The sequence below is a fragment of the Macrobrachium rosenbergii genome, chromosome 41 (genome assembly GCF_040412425.1).
Source record: "Macrobrachium rosenbergii isolate ZJJX-2024 chromosome 41, ASM4041242v1, whole genome shotgun sequence".
NCBI lineage: Eukaryota > Metazoa > Arthropoda > Malacostraca > Decapoda > Palaemonidae > Macrobrachium > Macrobrachium rosenbergii.
In genome coordinates, this window is record NC_089781.1 from 43,881,034 (window position 1) to 43,906,872 (window position 25,839).

At 38.5% G+C, this 25,839-nt stretch overlaps 1 protein-coding gene across 2 annotated transcripts in view; it reads left to right on the plus strand.

Annotated features, from left to right (window-relative positions):
- Ptp69D (Protein tyrosine phosphatase 69D) overlaps nt 1-25,839 on the plus strand; it is a 752,166-nt gene that overhangs the window by 559,702 nt on the left and 166,625 nt on the right. For both annotated transcript variants that reach the window (XR_010849719.1, XM_067084316.1), the window contains exon 18: nt 1,808-2,000. Coding sequence is in view for 1 of the 2 variants with exons in the window: in XM_067084316.1 (XP_066940417.1) it covers nt 1,808-2,000 (193 nt within the window). In the remaining variant the exon portion in view is untranslated. The remainder of the gene's footprint in view (nt 1-1,807; nt 2,001-25,839) is intronic.

Genomic DNA, 25,839 nt, shown 5'->3' on the forward strand with positions numbered 1-25,839 from the left:
TGATGCTTGTCTGTTGTATTCTTCTGAGCTTCCTCTAAATTTTTGTGTAATTGCTTATGAATTACCTTGAAATTCCCATGCACATGGTAATCTTGGTTCATATCCCATCAGAGCTTTTATGGGTGTTGCTTGAGTACTTGTATGGTACCTAGCATTTAATGGTAATTAGACTAAAGGTAAATTGATGTCCCAATCAGGATCCTGTCGTACTGTATGCCTTAATGCATTTAGAGCTTTTCTGTTATTCATTTCTACTAAGCCATTGCTAGCTGGATGATACGGTTGTATCACTACCTTTTCTACTTTGAATGCATCACAAATTTCTTGAACTAATGAGTTAATGAACTCTGTGCCATTATCAGATATAATGAGCTGTGTGGCAGAATACCTACAAAATATCTTATCAAAGAGAGCGAATGCACACTCCTTAGCACCTTTACTAGTTAATGGTATCAGTTCCGTATATCTAGCGAGAGCATCAATACATACTAATATATTTCTATTCAATCTATGGCTGTTCTTTCAAATGGAGTTTGTGGGATGGGATATTTCCCTAGAGGTACTTCCTTATCTGTTTTTCTCTTGTAACTGTTGCAAGTATTGCAACTCTTAACATAATTACTAATATCTTTTGTAAATTCCTTTCCAATGGAAAGGTCTTTTAACTAGTCTGTTTCATCTCTTCCTGGGTGAGCTCTCATGTCATTGTCATGCATTAACTCAACGACTATTTCTTAGGCACTTGGGTACTATTCTTTTATGTAGCACTCCTAGGAATTGATCAAATGGGTCGCATTCCATGTAAGACACTCAACACTGGTTTATTGTCAAACTTTGGGTGGTGTGACAGCTGTGAATCCATTCAGGGTATCTCTTTATCACTTATTCTCTGTTTATCACTTATTCTCTGCATGTCCTTATTCGTTTAGTGGACCTGGTTTATAATTCCAATATATATAAAGGCAGTCCCCGGTTTATGACGTGTCCAGCTTACGACATTCCGAGGTTACGATGCTTTTCAAATATATTCATCAGAAATTATTTCCCGGTTTACAACGCATGATCCGGGGTTACGACATGTCATATGCCGATCCGACAGAAGAAATATGGCTCCAAAATGGCAGAATAATAAAAATTTTGAGCTTTTTTTTTTATGAAAACTCAATAAAAATGCAGTTTACATTTTTTACGATTTTCAGTTTCAATACACCCATAAAAAGCATTTAAAGTAAGGTTTTCTTAGGATTTTTACGATTTTCAACGATTTTCAGTTTACGACACAGTGTAAAACGGAATATATATATAATATATATATATATATATATATATAATATATATATATATATATATATATATATATATATATATATATATATATATATATATATATATATATAATATATATATATATATATATATATATATATATATATATATATATATATATATATATATATATATATATATATATATATATATATATATATATATATATATATATATATATATATATATATATATATATATATATATATATATATATATATATATATATATATATATATATATATATATATATATATATATATATATATATATATATATATATATATATATATATATATATATATACATAAACCAGGGACTGCCTATATATATATATATATATATATATATATATATATATATATATATATATATATATATATATATATATATATATATATATATATATATATATATATATATATATATATATATACACATACTATATACATCATACATTGAAAATCACAATTTGTTTCAGATTACATGGTCAGAACTCTACGTGCAGAGTGGGGAGAAGGAGATGATTCACAGAGCCTGGAGGTACAGCAGTATCACTATCTTCTTTGGAAAGACTTCATTGCACCAGAGCACCCTACGGGTGTTCTTTCATTCCTTCGTCGTATAAATGAAGCATATTCAAATGACAAAGGGCCTCTTCTCATACATTGCAGGTTTGGTTTCTTGAACTTTAGTTTTTTTAATTATGCACCAGATTTGTGTTCTTAATTTATAGCACAAGATATGCCTTTATAAAAGGAGGTTAAGGGTATTTAAAGATTTATAATAATTTTATATATATAAATTTTTTTTTTAAAGTGTGTGCTGTACTTTTCATAAAATATTAATTCATTTTTTTACCCTAGTTTTGTAAGAGATTACTATTTGAGAGTGTGAGATTAGAACCATTTGAATAAATGTCAGTGCATAGGATTTTGTAAATTCTTTAAAGGAAATTCTGATATATCCTGGTTGTGTCATTGTCTCACCTTACAGAGCAGGTTGATTGGAATGCAGTTTGAATCCTCACGCATAGTGTGAATAGATTAAAAAAATAATTTACCTGAAATATATTTTATTTATGTTATATACAGGCCATAATGTTTTCCCAGTACAGTATTTAAATTGCCAGTGTGAAGTACCAAGTTAGATGAAAGTGGTATGAGGTTTTGGATATATTACTTTTTCCTTCAATCATGTGCTTTGTAGTAGTGCTGATACTCCTGCAATACAGAGTAATGGAACTTTTTCAGTGGCTTTAGACTTTTTTTTTTATCTAAGGATATGTGTATGAAGGTTATGGTTTTATATTGGAGCCTGGCACGTAGTAAAGTTTAGTAAATATCTATCTTTGCTTATGATTCTGTGTGACCAGAGACAATATGGCTAGAGGTATTCTATATCTTTCCTCTCCTGATTACTACTTCAAACCTTGTGCATAACCATCCAAGGGAACCCAGCCATCCAAAACTTCGGATATAGTTATGGCCATGTCCAGACTTGTGAACATTAGCTGTCATGTTCATCCTTGTCAGTCATAGTGTTTCACATGGTTACAGTCACATGCCTTGGTAACTAAAATGGCATTTGTTTCTGTTTTTACAGTTGATTGTGATAAGTGTAGGTTATATCGTATTCTTCCTTATATAAAGCCACACCAACGTTGGCAGTCTTTCTTTGACTGACTCTGTTGTACTCTCAATTCTCTTTTGTGATGAAGCATGCCCAGAAGATGTGATTGTGTTATCTGCATCAATACAAATTGGAAAAAAATTTTTGCAGAGGTGATTATGCAGAGAGGAACCCCAAGACATGACCGATGACTAACAGTATTGTAGGATATTGAGAGCCACATACCAGTGTGTTTCTGGTGTCATTGGGTTTTTCATGCCTGGGATGAGTAGTGTGACTTACTATAAAATCCGCAAGATGACTTGGCTGACTGTTGATGATTTCTATATGTATTCAAGCTTCTGTTCTCATTGGGACAACCTTCAAATACTTTGAAATGGTGTTCAGATACCCTTCAACAATCGTCCTCCTAGAATTATTTGTTGACTGTAGGTTGTACTTATAACAACCTACATTGCACAAGCACCTGTTAAGTCACCAGTTAGTCTTTAACCCTTACAGGACATTATAAATGTATATTAAGTACACCCCTAGACCGGGTTAAATTTAAGGTTGGCCAGATTAAAATATTTCCGACCCTATGCGGGACCTCTTTACCAAGACAGTCGTAAAAAATATGCTAATTTTACCAAGTTATAAATGATTTTTCTAGTAATTTTTTTTATTTTATTTTGTAAAATTATAATTACAGCTCACTCAGTATCATAACAGATAACTAAAATCAGTAACAAATTCTGAATATATATATTGTAAAATACTTGTGAGACAACCTGGGATGGGGAGCTGCAGCACATTCACCCCATGAAACGTAGGGCAGACTGATCTCCCTTTCCTGTAAGACTCACTATTAGTTGCTGTAAGAGATGTCATGAGTCATTTATGGCCCATGGAAGTGATCTGAACACTTTTCCTGCAAAATTTGTTCAAACTATATGGCACGAATTGTTGATCATCAGAGGATGATACCCGGAGTTTACCCTAAAACTATAAATAGTCATCAGTTAATGACACCCGCTCACAAAGGGTTAAGTACTTTCTGTTTTGTGGCTGACCCATAAATACTGGTCTGGTACCAACACTAGGGACATCTGCCTTACTATGTTTAGCTATTGAATCATGGCTGATGCATCATTTAAAGATTGACTATAGATTAATGTGGAAGCTCAAAAAAATGCAGTGTTCTCTTTTGAGTCTGTATATGTTGCCACTTATTACTTTCATCAGAGAGACTTCAGAAACAATGTACTGTACAGTATTTCAGTAAAACAGTATATAAAACAATTTATATATCAACCCATTAATCGTAATTATCCATTTCCACATGGAGCATATCCAGTCACACCAACTTGAAAGCTTGAAAAAAAAAAAGTTTTACTGTACATACTTAGATCACACTCCATCATGACAGCCTCCATCTGGAAGAGTGATGGGAAGAGAGGAGGTGCTGAAAGTTATGATTAATGGGTTTGTATGTAAACTTGTTTTATTGTAAAAATATTATTTATACAAATCCACAAACCACATTTAGTTTGAATTGTATCATAGGAGGGAGGATAGAGCAGATGAACCTCAGATCTCAGATCCAGTAAGTCCAGTCTCCCTAGATGGCAGACGTTGGAGCCATTGATGAACTAAGAAAGCCAGATAGCTTCAGTGATTGATGGATGCAGTGGAAGTTGCAACCAAAGTTAGTGCATTTGCAAGTGGCCTAGGCATAAAGACAGGTACTTCAAGAGGGGAGCTTCCATATTTCCTAAAACGATGAAGTCATAAAGAGGAGAAAGATGATTGACCGAGATCTCTTAACCTGTAATGCATAAACTACCAAGACAGCCAAACTGACAAACTTCCACATCTTGTGGCAGAAGCCTTCTGAGATTAAAAGCCTGCTCTAAGTATAGCAGAGAGTTTAAAGGACCCCCTGTAAAACATCTAACCGTGCCCAACCAGGATTCTGATAAAACCAACACAGAAAGAGTTTTAAGTTAGGCAGATCATGGCAATTCAAGTGAAAGATAAAAAAAAAATTCTTAGGCAGATCATGGCAATTCAAGTGAAAGATCAGAAGAAAATTCTTGAGACAAGCTAATCCCAGTGACTTTAGGATGGAATGAAAGGGCAAGAGAGCAAAAAGACAGAAACAGCTGTAGGGACAACTTGAAAGGCCCTAAAGACAAAGATTAACCTCAAGAGAAGAGCAGGGAAATGAATTGAGAGCAAAAGAGTCCAACAATGAGGCACTTACTAGAAGGTGAGTCTCATCCATGGACTCAGGACAAATGAAGTCTCTCATGAAGACCAACAGCTGTGATGAAAAACTTGTAAGGGAATGGAGTCTGCCAATACACTTAGCAAGGTCAAGGGCTATCAGGAACATAGTCTTAGGGGGTAAATGCAATAAGAATATGTATGATAGAATCCCAAATTGAGGCCATGAGAACCACAGTCAAGTCATGATAAAGAGGTTAATTGTAGACCTTGAAACTATGCAAGGCAAGTGGTGAAAAAGGAAACCTGAAGAGTGGATGGGCTGAAAACTCATAAAAGATAAGGGAGGGGAACAACTGGTGTTTTCCAGAGAGAAGTCAGTTATTATAAGAATAGAGGGCCAGAGCAGACAAGACACCAGCTTATTTTACAAAACCATAAATTCTATTAAGTGTTTAGGGAAAAGGCTAAGGGAGAGGGCCTGCTGTCCACACAGTTAGTGCTGCCACAACCTCCAGAGAGCTATCCCCCCCCCAGCTGCATTTGATAATTGCGTGCAACAAGAGACATCCAAGTCAGAATAGATCATGTGACTGGTTTGGTGAGACCAGGAGCATTGGGAATCATCTCTGCTGCAGTCAAATAAGAGTCTGCAAAAGTAGTCATCTGAACCTCAAGGGCACCCAGAACTTCTTGTGCTGTCTGTTCTGCCTGAATGTGAAAAATGCAAAGACAGCCAGACCTTTCCTGATCCACAGAATGGCAACAACAGGCCAGACTTCTGGCAGTTTAGAACAGAACTGAAGGACTGACAGTTAAGCCATTGTGATTACATTGAGCTGTTGCATCCCCACACAAGCCGCAGTTCTTCACAGACATCTGAGAAAATTAACCATTTTGATAAAAGAATATGATGACAAAAAGATTGTCATAAATACCTGGGGTTATATCAGAGCAGAGTGGAGACTTGTACTAAATGCAAGTGAAGAACACCATTGCCAACAAGCAAAATAATTAAGATCTTGTCCCTCCAGGATTCTCAGAAGGCCACAACAGAGTTTGGCCTTACTCCAGAAGTAGTGATTTGTTAGGAAGCAAATACTGTAGGGAAGCCAAAGATGACCACTACCAGCAGTTCAGCTCTCTCTTTTGCTTGACACCCAAACAAGTGGGCACCCACTCCCCAGCTTCTAGTTGAAAAGGCAGAAACATTAGGAGTGCCAAAGGGAGCCAGAACCATTAAGTAAAGGAGTTAAAAGCCAGTGAGGAACTGAACTAGGACAAAGTGGTAGAAGCCTGGATGGCAAAGATCATAGCACATCCAAGGGCACATCATCAGAAAACATCAAAACATCGAAGGAGGATGAGTTGTAGGGAACAAAGAAGTAGAGAAGAAACCCTGGAGATGCAGAAAATACCAGGGCATAGAAAGGTCTCTGGGGTCTTCCATGAAGCTTAGGCAAAGAACAAGGGAGCAAACAAGAATAGTGGGCAGAGTCCAAGAGAGAAATGAGCATTGGGGCAATCATATAGGCCCATTACTGCAAGGAACTCATGAAGGTGAAAGCAAAAGAACCAGCGAGCATTGATAACACAAGAGTTTGGCCTCAAAAGACATCCCAGAAGAAGGAGCAGCAGCAGCTGCTAGAGGCAAAGCAGTAATGTCAATACTGTTGTTGATTTTATTGTTTGTTGTTCTGTTGATTTTGACTATGATGTGGTTGTTAGGGGTGTTTATTAGTTTTGCTTCTAATTTCTTGGGTTTTGTGTATCCTATGCTCTTGTCCAGCTAATTGAGGAACCCACTCATATTTCTGGTAATAGATTAGGCCTCATATTCACAGGTGATCCAGCTATTGTCAGGTCCAAGGTCTGCAAGCATATAGGCACCTGCAACCATTGTGCCATTGAGATGGACGTATCTGTCAGTCAGTATATTCTTAATGCCACCAATGGAAAAAACTGTTTGGCTGAAATCTAGAGCCAATTGGAATCTCATTGTCGAAGCTTGTCAGGCACTTAATATTTCAGATGCTGTATCAAATCCAGATCCCAAAAAGAAGTAAGATGAAATGCTGATGGTTATTTTTAGTAAGGTGTGGAATTGTTGACATGAAAATGACACCATTTTTGTTGAGTCTTGCCATGCTGCAAGTAGAATTTACCATATAGCTGAGAGAAATTACAATAATTCCTTCAAGAGAAAACTTGAAGGAATTCCTCAACCACATTTGTGGTGGACCAAATTGACATTAATAGGCGATGGTAGATTTGTTACTGGCCCTAAGGAAAAGGCTGAACTTCATTGAGCTTTTGAAGCCAAGCAGTCTGCTAAGGATGTCCCTCTCCCTGATGTTTGTCTTGTCATCCTGAACTTATTCTTACAAAATTTTCATTTCACTTTAAGGATGTTAAGAAAATTCTTGATGATCTTGATAGATGGGGTGGAGAAAATCCTGATGGTTTCTTCCCTTTGTTTTTTTAAAGAGGTTTCTTGTGCATTGTCTCCCAAGATTAGTAGATTCTATAGATTTTTAGATTGACATAGTATCTGTGTAGATGAATGCAAGCTTGGTAATGCAGTGCCTGTTCCAAAGAATGGCGTATCTGCAAGCTGTGGTAATTACAGGCCAATTTCCATTCTTACTGTGTTCCCCAAAGTTGCTGAAAAACTTATTTATATGCCACTATATAAATAGGTGGAATGTAAAGGATTGTTAGCTAATAGTCAGTATGCTTATAGGAAGCATGTTACCCATGATGTTCTTTAATAGTTGACAAGCTATTTGCAAGAGATCCTTGATAAGGGTTTTTTTGTGTTTGGAAATTCAAGTAGATTTTATTGCTGCTTTTGATTTAGATAATCACATAGCACTTATTTACCTTCTAGGATTACTTTAAGATTTCCTTACAGGTAGGCAGCAGCAAGTTGCTGTGGAAGGGATCTTTAGTGAACCAAGACCTATTGTGCATGGAGTTCCACAGGGTGGTGTTCTTGGTCTACTGTTATTTTTAGTGCATACAACTGATATGGTTGTTGGCCTGGAAAACTTTAGTATGCAGGCGATGCAACACTTGTGGGTGTAGTAGAGTTGTCACTTAGAAGAAATGAAGCTGCCCATCTCATGACATGGACCTGATTAGTGAATGGTGTAGTTGATGGGGTATGAGGCTGAACTCTAGTAAAACAGAAACACTATTGATTAGCAGATCCCATAATGATTTTCCATTCCATCCTCCCCTTTAGTTGGATAGGACTCCGCTGAATGAGTCTGAAGCTCTAACTATTCTAGGGGTAACTTTTGACTCACATCTTACTTTTGAGAAACATGTAATGAAAGTTTCAGCAAATGCTGCAGAGAAGTTAGGTATTGTACATAAGGCCCCATATTTATACAGGTTGACCATTACTAATCCGGCAATCAGTAGTCCGGAACAATCAGTAATCCGGCACAAATTTCGGCTAGAGTAATTTCTAATGTTCCCGCACTAATTTTCAACTTTACCGGGTCGCTGCGCTAACTCGCTCGCCAGCCGCTTCAATTTGGTGGCACATTGTGCTGCATCAACAAACTTGTAGCCTAGCCTACATTTTACTGAACTCTATTCACATATTAACAGTGTTATACAAACATCAACATAACGAATGTGCATCTTTTTCATGGATCTTTTAAAAGTTATGCTTTACTACATTGTTTCCAATTGCGTATATTCTCATATTGCTTTTGTATTATAAATTGTGATCAATGTATTGTTTTTGGAATCGGTATCGCGGTGTATATTTCGCCGCATTTAACAAAGTTCAAAGAGCTTTTCTTGCTTCTAGTTAGCGTAAATGAATATGGATACTTTATTTATTTGGGACACGGATATTTTTCGTCATACGAAGTGTTTTTAAGTCGAAATATAACTTAAATACGTCTCGTTGTGAAATTAATCTAGTTATTTTTTCGTTAATATATGACGTTCGCGGGAATCGCGGCTGGCCGTTTTGGGGGCATGTTTGTTTTGTGTAAAAAAGTCAAGATTCCGTTCGCTATTTTCTCTTGATTTCATCATAATACGAGCTTTACGTATTTATCTTTTATCGGCGTGAAAACAGTAATAATTTGTATTCTTTCATGCCCAGTAGTTTTGATTAAAATACATTCTCTCCAGTTTTATTTACGGTAGAGTTTCATCTATGTTGCCGATGCATGATAATTTATAGTCATTAGCAGCTTGAACATTGTTTTCTCAGCTTCAGCTACAACATGCAGCTTAAAGTTACTGTAGCAGTATATTTCTCTGCCGATCTTTTCTCCAAAGCGAATAAGGGTATAACGTAAAAAATATATCAGTCCTATTGTACAGTACTTAACGTCATTTGTAACATAAGTACAGTAATTGTGTATTACCGTACGATGGTTGAAATACAAGCAAAACAGTTGTAATCCGATACGATTATTAGCAAAACAACAGTTTCCCGTTCGGCTGTTTATGGCTGTACGCATTTACGCAAGAGTATAACGTTACTAACAATACTTTTATCATTCTCTTTTACTTTTTTAACTAGCAGATGGAATAAAGAGATGGAGGAAAATAAGTTTTTCTATTGTAAGTTGGTCTCTCTCGCTGCCTGATTGTGCTTGCTGCCTGCGCCTGCGCGAAATCTAAAAATATTTCCTAAATATTTTCGTACTGGTATTAATTGCTAACCCCATCATAAACTCGAAATATCGAAAGTCGAATTATCGTAACTTGAGCACTACCTGTATTTGATAATTGTCTTTTCTTTATTAACCCACTTGTACTGATTTATGGGATATTTTAATTGTAAGATGAGGTGCTTAGCTACTGTGTTTCGTGTATTCTAGCCTAATAAATGGCTAATCCGGCAAAATGGCTAATCCGGCACCCTCTAGGTCCCAATGATGCCGGATTAGTGATGGTCAACCTGTAATAGTGATAAAATCATGGCAACCTGTTTTAGGTAATTTGCCCTTCCTCTACTAGAATACTGTTCTGCGGTGTGGAAGTCTGCTTCTGCCAGAGATTTATCTCTTTTAGACAGAGTGGATCATGGTAGTAGGTTTCTGTTTCCTAACATTAACATTTATGACTTTGACTATTGACATATTGTCTCCTGTTTGTCAATTTTTCATAAGCTGTATTTTAACACAGATCTTTCACATTCACAATTGATTCCTGATCGTCTTTTCCTGCTGAGGGCGACCAGATTTGCTGAAGAGGAGCACCAATATACAGTAAGTGTGCCCTGCTGTCGAACTTCTCAGTTCCTGAGGTCATTTATTCCCACACTGTTGGACTGCGGAACAGTCTCCCTGAGGATGTTGTGCAGTTGGAGCCTTGGAAGTTTAAAAGAAGATGCAGTGTTTTTCATTTCTAATAACTGATCTCTTTATTAATGTATTTCCTATTGCCTACTGGTATTTCTTTCAAATAAACACTAAATTCTTTGGAAGCTTGAATTTCAAGTCAGTGGTCCTTGTTGGTTTGTTCCATATGAATTGGTTGCATCCTGTGAATAACATAATAACAAAAGCAGCAAAAAATGAACTTGTGACAAACTCAAACATGGCCAGAAGAGCACTTTTTGTGGATAGATGAAGAGCAGATCTGGCTATAAAAAGGGTGCAGATGGGAAGGAAAAAATCTTTATTAAAAAATATACACATCCATACCTTTGCCATGTCATCTGTTTGTGGATAAAACACTAGTCTTATCAATTATGAGATGAAGACATTTTCCCATGTCCTGAGAGGCCAGGAAGGAAAGCAAAAACCTCCTCCTCCCTTAACAACAACAGGGAGATTGTAAGATGAGGGAGACATACGAGCAAGGGGTTGAGACTTGTGAAGGGCGAACCCCTGATCACAGAACCCTCTGGATTGTGGAGGGGAGGCAAGGGGTGCATGGAAGTCTCCATAGAGACAAGTTGCTGTGGTACTGAAGAGGATGAGGCAGAGAGCATCATGTGCCAAGCTTGACAGTACTCACATTCTTCCCACTGTTCTTGGAAAACTGTTGGTTCCTACCCAAGGGCACTGCTGAAGGGTTTAACAAATTGCAGATCATAACCCCCTACTAAATGCCAAGGTATGATTAAGATGCCATTCTTACTTAAAGGTTAGCACAATCTAGAAGGAACCATAAAGATTATCACTGTAAAAAAACAAAATCACCCTAAAGGAATCTCATGTAGGAGCGAGAAGCTTCTCCATATACAGTGGTGTGTGGGTGGGCAAATGCAGTAGGGCTTTCTTCTTTCAACTCTTTAAGATAAATGTCTCAGTTCATTAAAGAGTAAGGCTAATTATGATTAATGGGCTTTTTTATAACTAATATGTATATATATATATATATATATATATATATATATATATATATATATATATATATATATATATATATATATATATATATATATATATATATATATATATATATATATATATATTATATATATATATATATATATATATATATATATATATATATATATATATATATATATATATATATATATACATATATGCATATAATATATATATATCTGCAAATATATATACATATACAACACACACACATACAGTAATACTTCAATCTTACACAATTCAAGTTGCACCTAATTCACACATTAATGAACTTTTCACTGAACCTAACTAATGGGCATACGCGATTTTTCACAGACACACGAAATTCTCGAGAAACCCTGCAGAAGTAGTTATGTTTAATTTTTTAAGGAATTTACAAGTTTTCATGCTTTTATGCGTAAAATCTGTATGAAAAATGCATTTCATGCTTTTGTGTAAAATCTGTAGGAAAAATGTGTTTCATGCTTTTATGTGTAAAATCTGTATGAAAAATGCATTTCGTGCTTTTATGTGTAAAATGTGTATGAAAAATGCAATTCATGCTTTTATGTGTAAAATCTGTATGAAAAATGCATTTCATGCTTTCATGTGTAAAATCTGTACTGAAAATGTATTATTTTTATTTTTGTACATGCATAAATATGATGCAAAGGTAATTTCAGCACATTCAGTTTGTGTACTTTTACAAGATGTGATACCCATTTGCAAAGTTACTGCACTTTTCAAAGATGATACCCCTGCAGAAAATGCGTTTAATGTTTGAAGTACATTTATAAGTTTTCATGCTTTTAACTGTAAAATTGATAGGGAAAATTTATATTTATATTTTTGTACATAAATATCATGCTAGTATTATGTCCATTCGCAGAGTCTTTGTCACCAGGACTTTACATGACCTTGAGATGAGGTTGTTCAGTCACGCTCATTTGATAAAATGAATTTGTTAATGTAATATCGGAGAAAAGTGCTGGTGCAATCTGTATGTGCATGTAATTACAGCACATTCAGTTGGTGTACTTTTACAAGATGTGATGCCCTTAGTCACTGCACTTTTCAAAGATGATACCCCTGCAGAAAGTGTGGTTAATTTTTAAGTACTATTTTATAAGTTCTCATGTTTTTAGGTGTAAAATCAGAATGGAAAATTTGTATTCATATATTTGCGCATAAATACGATACAAAAGCAGTGCAGTACAGTTACTGTATTACAGTATATGTATCTCTCTCTCTCTCTCTCTCTCTCTCTCTCTCTCTCTCTCTCTCTCTCTCTCTCTCTCTCTCTCTCTCTCTCTCTCTCTCATTTGTAGTTAGCGCTCAAACATATTTTTACAACTTATTATTTCTCTGTGTGTCATTACCTGTACAGTATATAATTTTAAATTGATTGAATTTTACCCGTAATGTACTACCTTCTACGAACATTATGTACATGTTTTCGTTATTTTATTTCATTATTTGAATTGTACCTTTGTTATGACTAGTGACACAAAGAAAACAGCTTTTACTCTAAGTGAAAAAGAAAATGGCATCCCATAAATTAGGGGTAACATACATACACATCTACTGTAAATGTGCTATTATGAAACTGTGCAGTACTCAGTTTTTATGTCAACCATTTATTTCTTTTTTAAGGGTAATAAGCTAAATTTCAGATAAAATTACACTAACTTTAGTTCATTTAAAAGTTAGCTTAATACTGTGGGAGCATGATTAGGATCATACTTAGTACTTAAACTCTAGAAATAAACATTTATTGGCATTTTTAAAGACCATGCCAAACTTACACGAAAAAATTCACCTTGCGCGAGGGGCCCGGAACCTAACCAGTAAGTTACAGGTATGACTATATATATATATATATATATATATATATATATATATATATATATATATATATATATACAGGTATATATATATATATATATGATATATATATATATATATATATATATATATATATATATATATATATATAAAGATAAAATCCACAATGGAAAGGAAAGGAAAACTGGAGTGCTCATGAGGCCTTTCGACTCTGTCGTCCTTTACTTAGCAGACTGAAGAAATAAAAAAGTAAGTTTACAAAGAAAACTCATATAAATGACAGATGGGGATTACAAAGGAAAAATATGCACCTGGAATCCAACACAATTGAAGAATTAGTAGAACTTCCAAAACAGGTGGTTTTACAATGGATTAGGATCAACCGTTCAGAAGCAGGGACAGGACAATTAAAGGATTATACAAGGGGGTCCAAATAATACATGCCAGGGCTAAGGTCAAAATTACAGTTGGAAGTAAGCTGGATTATAGCAGACTGCAAAAGATTTCTTGAAGAGAAATCTTTTAATCTGGCAATCACTGAACTTTCAGTCCAATTTATCTTGTGAGAGTTTTCACTTAAATGAATGAGTATAGCATTGGATGTTTGTCCAGTTTTAACTGAACACTTATGTTGCTTGATACTTACATCTAAATCTTTGCTAGATTGGCCAATAGAAAAAGAGAGGCAGTCCAAACATGGAATTTTATATATTATGTTGTTGTTTTCTTTAGGGCTATTTTTTATTAATATTCCTTTTAGTGTGTTATCATAGGAAAAACCTTAACATCAAAATACCAATTTTTTCTTCTATGTTTTTACAAGCTTTGCGCATCGTCAGTCCCCAGTATTTGGATCAAGAAATTGAATACATAAGAAAAATAGGGACAGATTTCTGTTATTCTTCACATATACAAGATATAGAAAGAAACCCCTAAGAACATTTTTAGCTTGCCTTATTTTAGTGGTTTTGAAAACATAAAATCATTGTCAAAATCTTTTAATGTAAACCTTGTTTTTTCCTGTCATAACACATTAAAAGGAATGTTAATAAAAAATGCCCTAAAGAAAACAACAACATATATAAAATTCCATGTTTGGACTGCCCCCTCTTTTTATATTGGCCAATCTAGCAAAGATTTAGATGTATGTATTAACCCTTAAACGCCTACTGGACGTATCATACGTCGACTAAAATTGTCTGTTGGGTGCCAAGTGGACGTACCGTACGTCGACTACAAAAAATTTCAACCTTTGGTCAACTTTGACTTGACCGAAATGGTCGAAAAATGCAATTGTAAGCTAAAACTCTTACATTCTAGTAATATTCAATCATTTACCTTCATTTTGCAACAAATTGGAAGTCTCTAGCACAATATTTCGATTTATGGTGAGTTTTTGAAAAAACTTTTTCTTACGCCCACAGCGGTAACTCAGCCGAAAAATTTCAGAAATTGTTTCGTCATTTTGTCGTAATTTTTGCACTGTTCTTTATTAGCCATTACATAAAGTTTTATATATGAAAATGTGCACAATTTCATGTAAAATACAGCAAAATACAGCCCATGGTTGTAGCTTTTATCAGTTTGGAAATATTTTCATATAAACCACGATAACTGCCAAAATTTCAACCTTCGGTCAACTTTGACTCTACCGAAATGGTCAAAAAACGCAATTGTAAGCTAAAACTCATACATTCTAGTAATATTTAATCATTTACCTTCATTTTGCAACCAATTGGAAGTCTCTAGCACAATATTTCGATTTATGGTGAATTTTTGAAAAAACTTTTTCCTTACGTCCGGCGCCAGAAATTCTTTTCACGTTGTCGTAATGTTTGCACCATTTTATATTAGTCGTTACATAAAGTTTTATATATGAAAAATGTGCGCAATTTCATGTAGAATACAACAGAAGATAATTCATGGTTGTAGCTTTTATCAGTTTTGAAATATTTTCATATAAATCACGATAACTGCCAAAATTTCAAGCTTCGGTCAAATTTAACTCGACCGAAATGGTAAAAAAACGCAATTATAAGCTAACACACTTACATTCTAGTAATATTCAATCATGTACCTTCATTTTGCAACAAACTGAAAGTTTCTAGCACAATATTTCGATTTATGGTAAATTTCTGAAAAAAAAAACTTTTTCCTTACTTCTGCGCGCGGTAACTCTGCCGAGCATCTCAGAAATTCTTTCGTCATGTTGTCGTAATGTTTGCATCGTTTTACATTAGTCATTACATAAACTTTTATATATGAAAATGTGCGCAATTTCATGTACAATACAACAGAAAATAGCTCATGGTTGTAGCTTTTATCAGTTTTGAAATATTTTCACATAAATCACGATAACTGCCAAAATTTCAACCTTCGGTCAAATTTAACTCGACCGAAATGGTAAAAAAACACAATTGTAAGCTAAAACTCTTACATTCTAGTAATATTCAATCGTTTACCTTCATTTTGCAATAAATTGGAAGTCTCTAGCACAATATTTCAATTTATGGTGAATTTTTGAAAAACATTCTCCTTACGCTCGCAGTAACTCGGCCCAACATCTCAGAAATTCTTTTCACACGTTGTAATATTTGCACAGTTTTATATTAGTCGTTTGTTAGGAACAATCGTTTATCGATTGTTCCCTTAGTGGAATTATTGCCTCGTTTGTTTTAATTACTAAGCGGTTGGCGTCTGTTGGATAGTAAAACTTCATCAGTCATGACAGCTCAACTGCTTGTTTTTAAAGAACCTGTCGATCTCGAGAGGCGAGATCATAATATTGGCGACCTTTGGCCAGGGGTTGGTTCTGTTTTTGGCTGGCGGGCGTGTGGGCAGCATTGGGGGAGAGTATTTTGTCTAAAAAAAAATTTTTATTGAAAATCTTTTTTTCTGTTAGTGTGGAGGTGTTAGGAACAATCGTTTGTCGATTGTTCCCTTAGTGGATTGTTGCCTCGTTTGTTTTTAATTACTAGCGAGTTGACGTCTGTTGGATGGCGTCAAACTTCGTCAGTCATGACAGCTCAACTGCTTGTTTTTTAAAGAACCTGTCGATCTCGAGAGGCGAGATCATAATATCGTTACATAAAGTTTTATATATGAAAATGTGCGCAATTTCATGTACAATACAACAGAAAATAACTCATGGTTGTAGCTTTTTATCAGTTTTGAAATATTTCATATAAATCACGATAAATAGAAAAAATTCTACTTTTGGTCAACTTTAACTCAACCGAAAATGGTCGAAAACTGCAATTGTAAGCTAAAACACTTACAGTCTAGTAATATTCAATCAATTAGCTTCATTTTTCAACAAACGGGAAGTCTCTAGCACAATATTTTGATTTATGGTGAATTTTTTGAAAAACATTTTTTTACGTCCGCTCGTTTAATTCATGTATCATTTTGTGATAATATTTTTCTGTGTTGCTTTGATCGTTTTACAATTTGTTATATACCAAAATCATCGCAATTTATTGTACAATACAAAGAAAAACAAAGTAACCCGTTAGCTTTAACCGTTTTGCTCACAGCGCGATTTGTATAAAATTATATATGAAAATTTTTATGGTCATATATTTCAATATTTATAAATGATAATGATATTTTTTCCATTTCTGATGGTTGCATACTAAACTTCAGGCAATGACAAAAACAATGAGCCAAAAATGAACTCTTAATCTTAAAAAATAAGTGTGCTGTGATTTTTTGAAAAAAACTTTTTTTCCGCTTCGGCGCTAACTCACCGAACGCCGCCAGCATACGGGAGACATTTTTGTAAATAGAGGCTCAGCGTTTAAGGGTTAAGCAACATAAGTATTCAGTCAAAACTGGACAAACATCCAATGCTATATTCATTTATTTAAGTGAAAACTCTCACAGGATAAATTGGACTGAACGTTCAGTGATTGCCAGATCGAAAGATTTCTCTTCAAGAAATCTTTTGGAGTCCGCTACTACCCAGCTTACTTCCAACTGTAATTTTAACCTTAGCCCCTGGCATGTATTATTTGGACCCCTGTATTAGAAGAATGTTCAGAATGACCTAAAAGATAAAATCACTGATTTAATTACAAATTAGTTACCTTATATATATTTTCTATGTATTCGTATGTTTAATATAATTTTTTATTTGTAAAAATGTTCGCCTTGTTTACAAAAAAGAGAATTATTTTGTTGTACTAATATTTTTTGGTGGTCAGTCACCCCCTTGTATAATCTTTTATTGTCCTGTCCCTGCTTCTGAACGGTTGATCACAATCCTTTGTAAAACCTCTTAAATATTTAACCCTGTTTTGGCAGTTCTACTAATTCTTCAATTGTGTTGGATTCCAGGAACATATTTTTCCTTATACATTTCTTTCAGTCTGCTAAGTAAAGGATGACAGAGTCGAAAGGCCTCAAGAGCACTCCAGTGTTTCCTTTCCTTTGTGGATTATATCTTTATTTATATATTCATCACGTTCCATATTTTATTGATTCAGTTGTGCACATATATATATATATATATATATATATATATATATATATATATATATATATATATATATACATATATATATATATATTTTTACGTTTTCCGTGGTTTTAGTTTGAAATATGCTCTGTGAGACAGGTAGCAACGATTTAAGGTAATTTAGCCTTGTGATTCTGACTTCGTGGGTCCAGGAAAACGTAAAAAGAGGAAAACAAAGGAGAATTTCATATGAGCATAGGGCTCTTGTTACTGAGGGAAATATTACGTAAAACACGTGGGCAAATTTAAAGGAGTGTATTTACATAAATGACATCAGTATGGGAAAGAGGAACTCAAGTAGATTTCTGATCCTGAAGGGGATTCCTACGGGATTGAATGAAACTGGGGGATTCCAGACACAGTCCGAGAAGCTTCCACGAAATAGGGTCCCTCTGAAATGAGAGATATGCACATTATACGCCAGTAATGAAAATAGACAAAAGAATAATGAATTCGAAGCTGCACTGAGGTTGCCAAAGGAGTAATAAAGACTTAATGCTGCCAATGCAAGAGGCGCACGGACATTAGACAAGGGATTCTTTGATTAATGGCGCTCACTTCAAATAAATGTTACAAGGACAAAGCGTGACTGAATGGTGGTTTTCCAGAGCACATTACCGTAAGACAGGTGTGTTTCCAACGAGAAATTTGGTCCGTGGATGACTTGCGATTTCCGAGGGTGAGTTCTTCCACGTGTTAGGTGCAAGGGCACGGCGATGGGGACTTCTCAAAGAAGGGGACGCGTGGGAATTTCACGAAGGGCGGGCAATTCTTGAGGGGGCATCCGGCAGGTAAATGGGTAAAAGCCGACGTGGCTTGTCGTCGAAGGGCACGAGGAGAACGTATACTTGGAAAAGGGCCACGTGGTTAGCTAAGGACACTGCCAAGGACAGGTGGCTGGGTCCTTCTTCTCCCTGACTTCCACCCCGCGTGTGTGAGAGAGAGGCCTTGTGTTCTCTCCTTTATCTCCTCCTATGGAGCAGGGGGGCACTTCCAACATGGGGGGTTTTGAATCATCTTCCAGCTGATGTCCTCATGGGAATATGCCTGTAAGAAAAGCCCACCAGAGAGATCACTTTGCCTTGAAGAAGGATCTTGAAAAGGAGTGGCTTTAATCTTTTAAACCCTTGTATTCTTGTGCTAAGTCAATAGACAGATGGTCTATCGATCGGGCGGCTGGCAGTAAATAAACAATAACACAACCAATAACAAAGAGGGGGGGGAGGCAACTTGCTAGCGAATTCTTGCTAATCATAATACCTCCCCATACAAGATGATGTACATGCCTCCTTCGGGTGTGTACATCGATATGCGAGAATGAGCGGCAAATGCTTTACGTTACTCTACATTCTACCTTGCAATGAACTTTACTATTAAGGGTTTTACGAAGCGGTGACACTACTTTTAATAACACATTGGGACAAGTTTCTTTAACAGGACGCAAAGTGATTTAAAAACTTGCAAAAGAGTAATTACTTTAGACTTGGTTACCCATTGGTAACTTTATAAAGTGACTCGAACAATTGTGAATTAATTAAGATTATAAGACCACGTATATGAGGCTATGGTCAAGAAATGAAAAGAAAGGTTATTGTTCAAGAATTAAAATACATGGTTACTTAATTTTGGATAAAATGCATGCGGTTAGTATAATCTGCCTTGAAGAGGCTGTGTAAATGAAAACAGCGTTTATTTTTTTTAAATGACATCCCCTTTTACGCATGACATTGTAATGACTATACAGATTCGCATTTGTAATTGCTTTAGCTAACAGTCCAATGCTAGCTGACGTCTGACCCTCACACAGAGATTTTGACAGTCGTATGCGGCGAGAGTATTCGCGAGGTTTTAATTCGCTAACCTTAAACTACGCTAATTTTATATCGTCCCCACTGCCCACTCAAGTACTCAATGTTATGACGGGTGGGCAGACAAACGATGGGGTCTAGGGCAAACAGAGTTCTTAGAAGGAATGGAGGGGGAAAAAGGAATAATAATAACAAAAGGAAAATTAACAAGATGTTACGAATGGAAACGTGACCGCATATGAAAGGCGGAACACGTCTCTCGGAGCTTACGAAAGGGGCATTTAAATCACAAGGGCAAGAGTCTATGACTCGCGATTCATTAAAATAAAGATAAATAAATGACTAAAAGAGTAAATGATATTGGCAGAAGAGCTAAAGGAAAAAGAGTGAGGATTTTATTGTGTTAGGCGGGAATTTATCGTTCTTCGCCTATAAATTACAGTCCGGACTATCACTTCAGCCCAAGGGCGAGAAAAGGGAACCCCAAAGGGCGCGACTCCTTCAGGAAAAGATGACACGCACGCCCGGTGCCAAGGTATGGGCGCAGGCGTGCCACTTCACTCTGTTATTCTCAATGATTTATACATTGTGTGGGCAATGGTATTCCCGTATTTAATTGCCTCTTGTGGGGATAATTTAAGGAAAGATTAATAGAGGATGATAAGAGATAGAAGTTCCTGAGGAACGGAGGAAGATAGAGGAGGGCCTGACATCCCCTTCTGGAGTAGGGGTGGCAAGACCTTCAAAAGATGAAATGGTGGCACAGGTGCCATGGGAGCTCTAGAACTCTTTGTAAATTACCTTGAAATTTCCCACGCCCGTGGTAATTTCGCCTCGAGCCTTTCTTAATGGGACAGTCGTCCTCGGCCAGGGAAGCGGAGGGCCCGCGATCGGAGGGCGGCACGGAGTGCCACCTGGGCCTGCTGCTGCGACAGCTGACGCAGGAGTTCTCTGTGTTGGTTCTACCATAATCCGTCGCAGCTCTTGTAGTTCATCGGCCAAGGGAGATATGGCAGAATCCTGACTTGCAATTACGTCGGCGACGGGCTGAGGCAGAGAGGAGGCGGTCGGGGGCGGCTTGAGTGGCTCGCAGGTATCAATGACCAGCTCAGGCACGGGTTGCAAGGCCGCACCTGCAGGTGAGCTTCCGGTGGTCGGGAGGAACCGTCTCTTGACCGACGCTGGTAGCGGTGCCAGGCCAGGGAAGAGAGGGGGTCCTGAGTTGGATCCCGTGAATGGAGATCAGCGTAGCGCTCTGGCGCTGGCACTAGGGCAGAGTCAGGCGCTATCAGAGGTTTCTTGGGCTCGCCGGTCAGGACGGACGAAGCTTGGCCCTGCTCGGGGCATGCAAGTGGCACCTGCAGGAATTTGGCATCTCCTGAAGGGAGATCTGATTGGGGCCCTGGCACTGGCACTGAGGCAGGGCTGGGCACTGGAATTGGATCGGGAACCGATCGGGGGCCACTGTACATCGTACTCAGGTGGCACTGGTGGGGACTGCACGTCCTCCTGGTACCCAGGGGCGCCAGTCTTGGCTGAGGGAGAAGCGGGGAGAATTACTCACGCCCCGCGGAATGATTCTGGGAATGTGGACCCCTAGATTGTCGTGTGATTTCGGTGGGGACTGAAAGTCCTGTCCCAGGATGACGCCATAGCCTCCGGGAGATGGCTTGCTACTGCAAGATTGCAAATTTTGGATTGGTGAGGTCTTGTGACTCTCAATTGGACTGTAGGGAGTATCATTTTAAATTGATTTATTCCCTCGATCGTGACGAGTTTTTCATCTATTGACGATAGCTCCGTGAGGGGAACTCTGTCCCTTCGGATGAGGAGACGGCGCCGAGTCCTCGAAAGCAGTGACTCGGCGCTGGCTGGCTACCTCGTGGAGGGGTCACGATACAGGCCCCCCGGCGGAGGGCCTAATGATGTGGGATCTGTGACGCCAAGGCGACGGTGGGAGTATTTGATTTATTATTGCGTGGGCATTTTGCCCATGCGGGAGAATGGCCATAAACCTTGCACACCCGCGGCAAAATGTCTGGCTGAAATCTTTCCGCGCTGCCCCTGTGGAGGGCGCAGGCAAGTTATTGGGCGGGTTTCCGGGAGAGAGAGGCGCCGGTTTCTTGCTCCGGCACTGTTTGGAGGAATGCCCCGGTTTCTTGCAATAATGGCAAGTTAGGGGCTTGCCCGAGTTCCCATTTTTGTGGGAACTTGAACCTCCGAGGAGGGACGGGGGATTTATCTTCCGCCCCATGGATCCTTCTTGAGGGTGGTGAGTTTCCCACATGTCTGCTATTCGGCAACACTCGGTGAGTGCTGCTGGGGCTTTTTCCACTATATGAGTGGCGAGGCCAGGAGGGGCGTAGCGCAGGAAATGCTCGAATTTAAACCGCCGAGTACTGGGCGGCTTTAGTGGCTCCTTCCGGAATCGAGCCATTTTGTTAATGCCCGCTCGAATGGTACGCCCAATCGGACCAAGTCTGGCCTGCTTCTCTGGGCTGCTCTCCAACGTCTCCTCCACCGCTCGGGGTAATCTCGTGACGCCTTCGTCAGAACTGCTTGGCGACGACGGCTTCCCAGTTACCCCGATCGTCTGCTGGAAGGGCGTGGTAGGCAACGAGGGCCTTTCCGCCCAGGAATTTAGTGAGAACAAGGGAGAGTTCCGGGGGAGAGATCACAGCACTCCAGGACTCGTTCGCCCTTTCAAGCCATACTTCAGGTTCGGACTCTGTCCATTTTGGTATGAACGAGTGAGCTTGGCTGAGGGCACTCATTCCCGCGGCAGGGGGGGGGGTGGCGTGCTGTCGTTCTAGCACCTGGAGCTCATGGGGGGGCTCTCTCTCTCTCTCCTCCTCTTGGTCAATTCTGTCTCTCTCTCTCTCCTCACGTTCTCTCTCCTCTCGTTGTTCTTGAGCGATTCGTTCTCTCTCCTCTCGTTGTTCTTGGGCAATTCGTTCCCTCTCTCTCTCTGCACGTTCTCTCTCTCTCTCTCTCTTCACGTTCTTTTTCCTTCTCCTGCTCTTGGGCAATTCTTGCTCTCTCTCTCTCCTCACGTTCTCTCTCCTCTCGTTGTTCTTGAGCAATTCGTTCCCTCTCTCTCTCTTCACGTTCTTTTTCCTGCTCTTGCTCTTGGGCAATTCTTGCTCTCTCTCTCTCCTCACGTTCTCTCGCTCTCTCCGCCTTGGCATCGTCCACTCGTTCTTGAACCCATGCTCTCAAATCTTGCCCCGATAGTCCCATGTCCTTCCCAGCGGACATGTAGAATTTGAAATCCTCGTTTTGTAGGGCTCTGGTATTAGCCATCTTGAAATAATGGGTATTGGATATGTCTGAAAAGACTCAATTGCAGGAATCTGAAACACTCAGTTGTTCAGACTGCAGGAGAATGGATCTGTCTGAATAAGACAGGTGATTAGTAAGTCTGAGGAGACTTTTGTTAAAATTTGATATGTCTGGGAAAGACGTGGTTGTTCTTGGCGAATGAATTTTAATATGTGTCTCGGAAGACGTAGTTGGATTTTGTCACGCTCGGACTTGGCCGGCTGTAGCGTGAAGTTAAGGAGTTGTTCTAACGAACTAGACTGATCAGTCCCGTAAGGGCTTAGATGTGTGTGAACTACACTATACAATGTCTCAAAAGGACTTAATTTTGGGTTCCCGCAGGAATGAGAAATTCTTGCCACGTGCGACGTAGAATTTTAGGAGTCTCTGAGGACTGGAATTTGGAGAAATTCTCGCCACTTGCGATGTAGAATTTTAGTATGAGTCCCGGAGGACTGGAATTTGGAGAAATTCTCGCCACGTGCGACGTATAATTTTAGTAGGAGTCTCTGAGGACTGGAATTTGGAGAAATTCTCGCCACGTGTGACGTAGAATTTTAGGAGTCTCTGAGGACTGGAATTTGGAGAAATTCTCGCCACGTGCGACGTAGAATTTTAGGAGTCTCTGAGGACTGGAATTTGGAGAAATTCTCGCCACGTGCGACGTAGAATTTTAGGAGTCCCTGAGGACTGGGAATTTTGGTTGATGAATTGCCACGTGCGACATTAGAATTTTAGGAGTCTCTGAGTACTGGGAATTTTGGTTGATGAATTCTCGCCACGCACGCGACGTGAATTTTAGGAGTCCCTGAGGACTGGGAATTTTGGTTGATGAATTCTCGTCACGTGCGACGTAGAATTTTAGGAGTCTCTTAGGACTTAGAAATTACTAACGGGAAACCCAAAGAAAAATGTTTGCTGGGAAATGAATGGGGAAAAAAAAAAATGCTACACACGCGGGCCTGGGCAGTCGGGGGGTGCAGGTTGTCTGGCCAACACCGGAGGTATTTTTAGATTCTGTGTGAATGAACCCGTATATTTATACACCGTCTGGGATTCCGGGGAATTTCCCAATCGTCTGGGAGGATAAGAGTAAAGCGACCTAGTAATTTTCCCTATAAGCGGAGTTTAAATTTCGCTTTCCAACACCTAACTCGAATTCTAACTACACTGAGAGAATTTTCAGCAATGCAAGCTGACTTCGTCGTGTCCCACGTGGGAATTTATTCGCGCCTAAATAACAGTTCACTAATTCGAAATGCGAAGTAAACTTTATCACAGAGGAATTTCTTTCGCACTATTCCTCGAAGCAAAGAATATGGCAAGGATTTTAACACGGGAATTTCGCACTATTCCTCGAAGCAAAGGATGGTTAGCACTGGTTATTTCCTAACTACCTATCCTGAAAGGCATGCATTAGCGAATCTAATACGGCCGTTCTTTTCTCTCAGTGAATACATGCGTCCCTATTTCTAATTCCTAGGGACAGTCACGATTGTAAAAAGGTTTTGCTAAGATAAACACATTACTTATGTGGAATTTCTGGATCTGTGTGCTGGTTTTACACAAAAGGTTTGTAATTGTCTCGTACCCAGCTTAGCTTTGCTAATAGCTGATCTGGCACGTTGCAAATGCAGTAAAGCAACACTAGGGGAACTGCAACTGCAAAACGAGATCTATGGCCAGGTCGCCATTTTTACGTTTTTCCTTGGTTTTAGTTTGAAATATGCTCTGTGAGACAGGTAGCAACGATTTAAGGTACTTTAGCCTTGTGATTCTGACTTCGTGGGTCCAGGAAAATGTAAAAAGAGGAAAACAAAGGAGAATTTCATATGAGCATAGGGCTCTTGTTACTGAGGGAAATATTACGAAAAACACATGGGCAAATTTAAAGGAGTGTATTTACATAAATGACATCAGTATGGAAAGAGGAACTCAAGTAGATTTCTGATCCTGAAGGGGATTCCTACGGGATTGAATGAAACTGGGGATTCCAGACACAGTCCGAGAAGCTTCCATGAAATAGGGTCCTCTGAAATGAGAGATATGCACATTATACGCCAGTAATGAAAATAGACAAAAGAATAATGAATTCGAAGCTGCACTGAGGTTGCCAAAGGAGTAATAAAGACTTAATGCTGCCAATGCAAGAGGCGCACGGACATTAGACAAGGGATTCTTTGATTAATGGCGCTCACTTCAAATAAATGTTACAAGGACAAAGCGTGACTGAATGGTGGTTTTCAGAGCACATTACCGTAAGACAGGTGTTTCCAACGTAGAAATTTGGTCCGTGGATGACTTGCAATTTCGAGGGCGAGTTCTTCCACGTGTTAGGTGCAAGGGCACGGCGATGGGGACTTTTCAAAGAAGGGGCGCTGGGAATTTCCAAGCAAGGGCGGGCGATTCTTGAGGGGGGGCAGGTAAATCCGTGCAGGTAAATGGGCACGAGGAGAAGTATACTTGGAAAAGGGCCACGTGGTTAGCTAAGGACACTGCCAAGGACAGGTGGCTGGGTCCTTCTTCTCCCCTGACTTCCACCCCGCGTGTGAGAGAGAGGCCTTGTGTTCTCTCCTTTTATCTCCTCCTATGGAGCTGGGGGCACTTCCAACATGTGGGGTTTTGATCATCTTCCAGCTGATGTCCTCATGGGAATATGCCTGTAAGAAAAACCCACCAGAGAGATCACTTTGCCTTGAAGAAGGATCTTTAAAAGGAGTGGCTTTTAATCTTTTAAACCCTTGTATTTTGCTAAGTCAATAGACAGATGGTCTATCGATCGGGCGTGACTGGCAGTAAATAAACAATAACACAACCAACAACA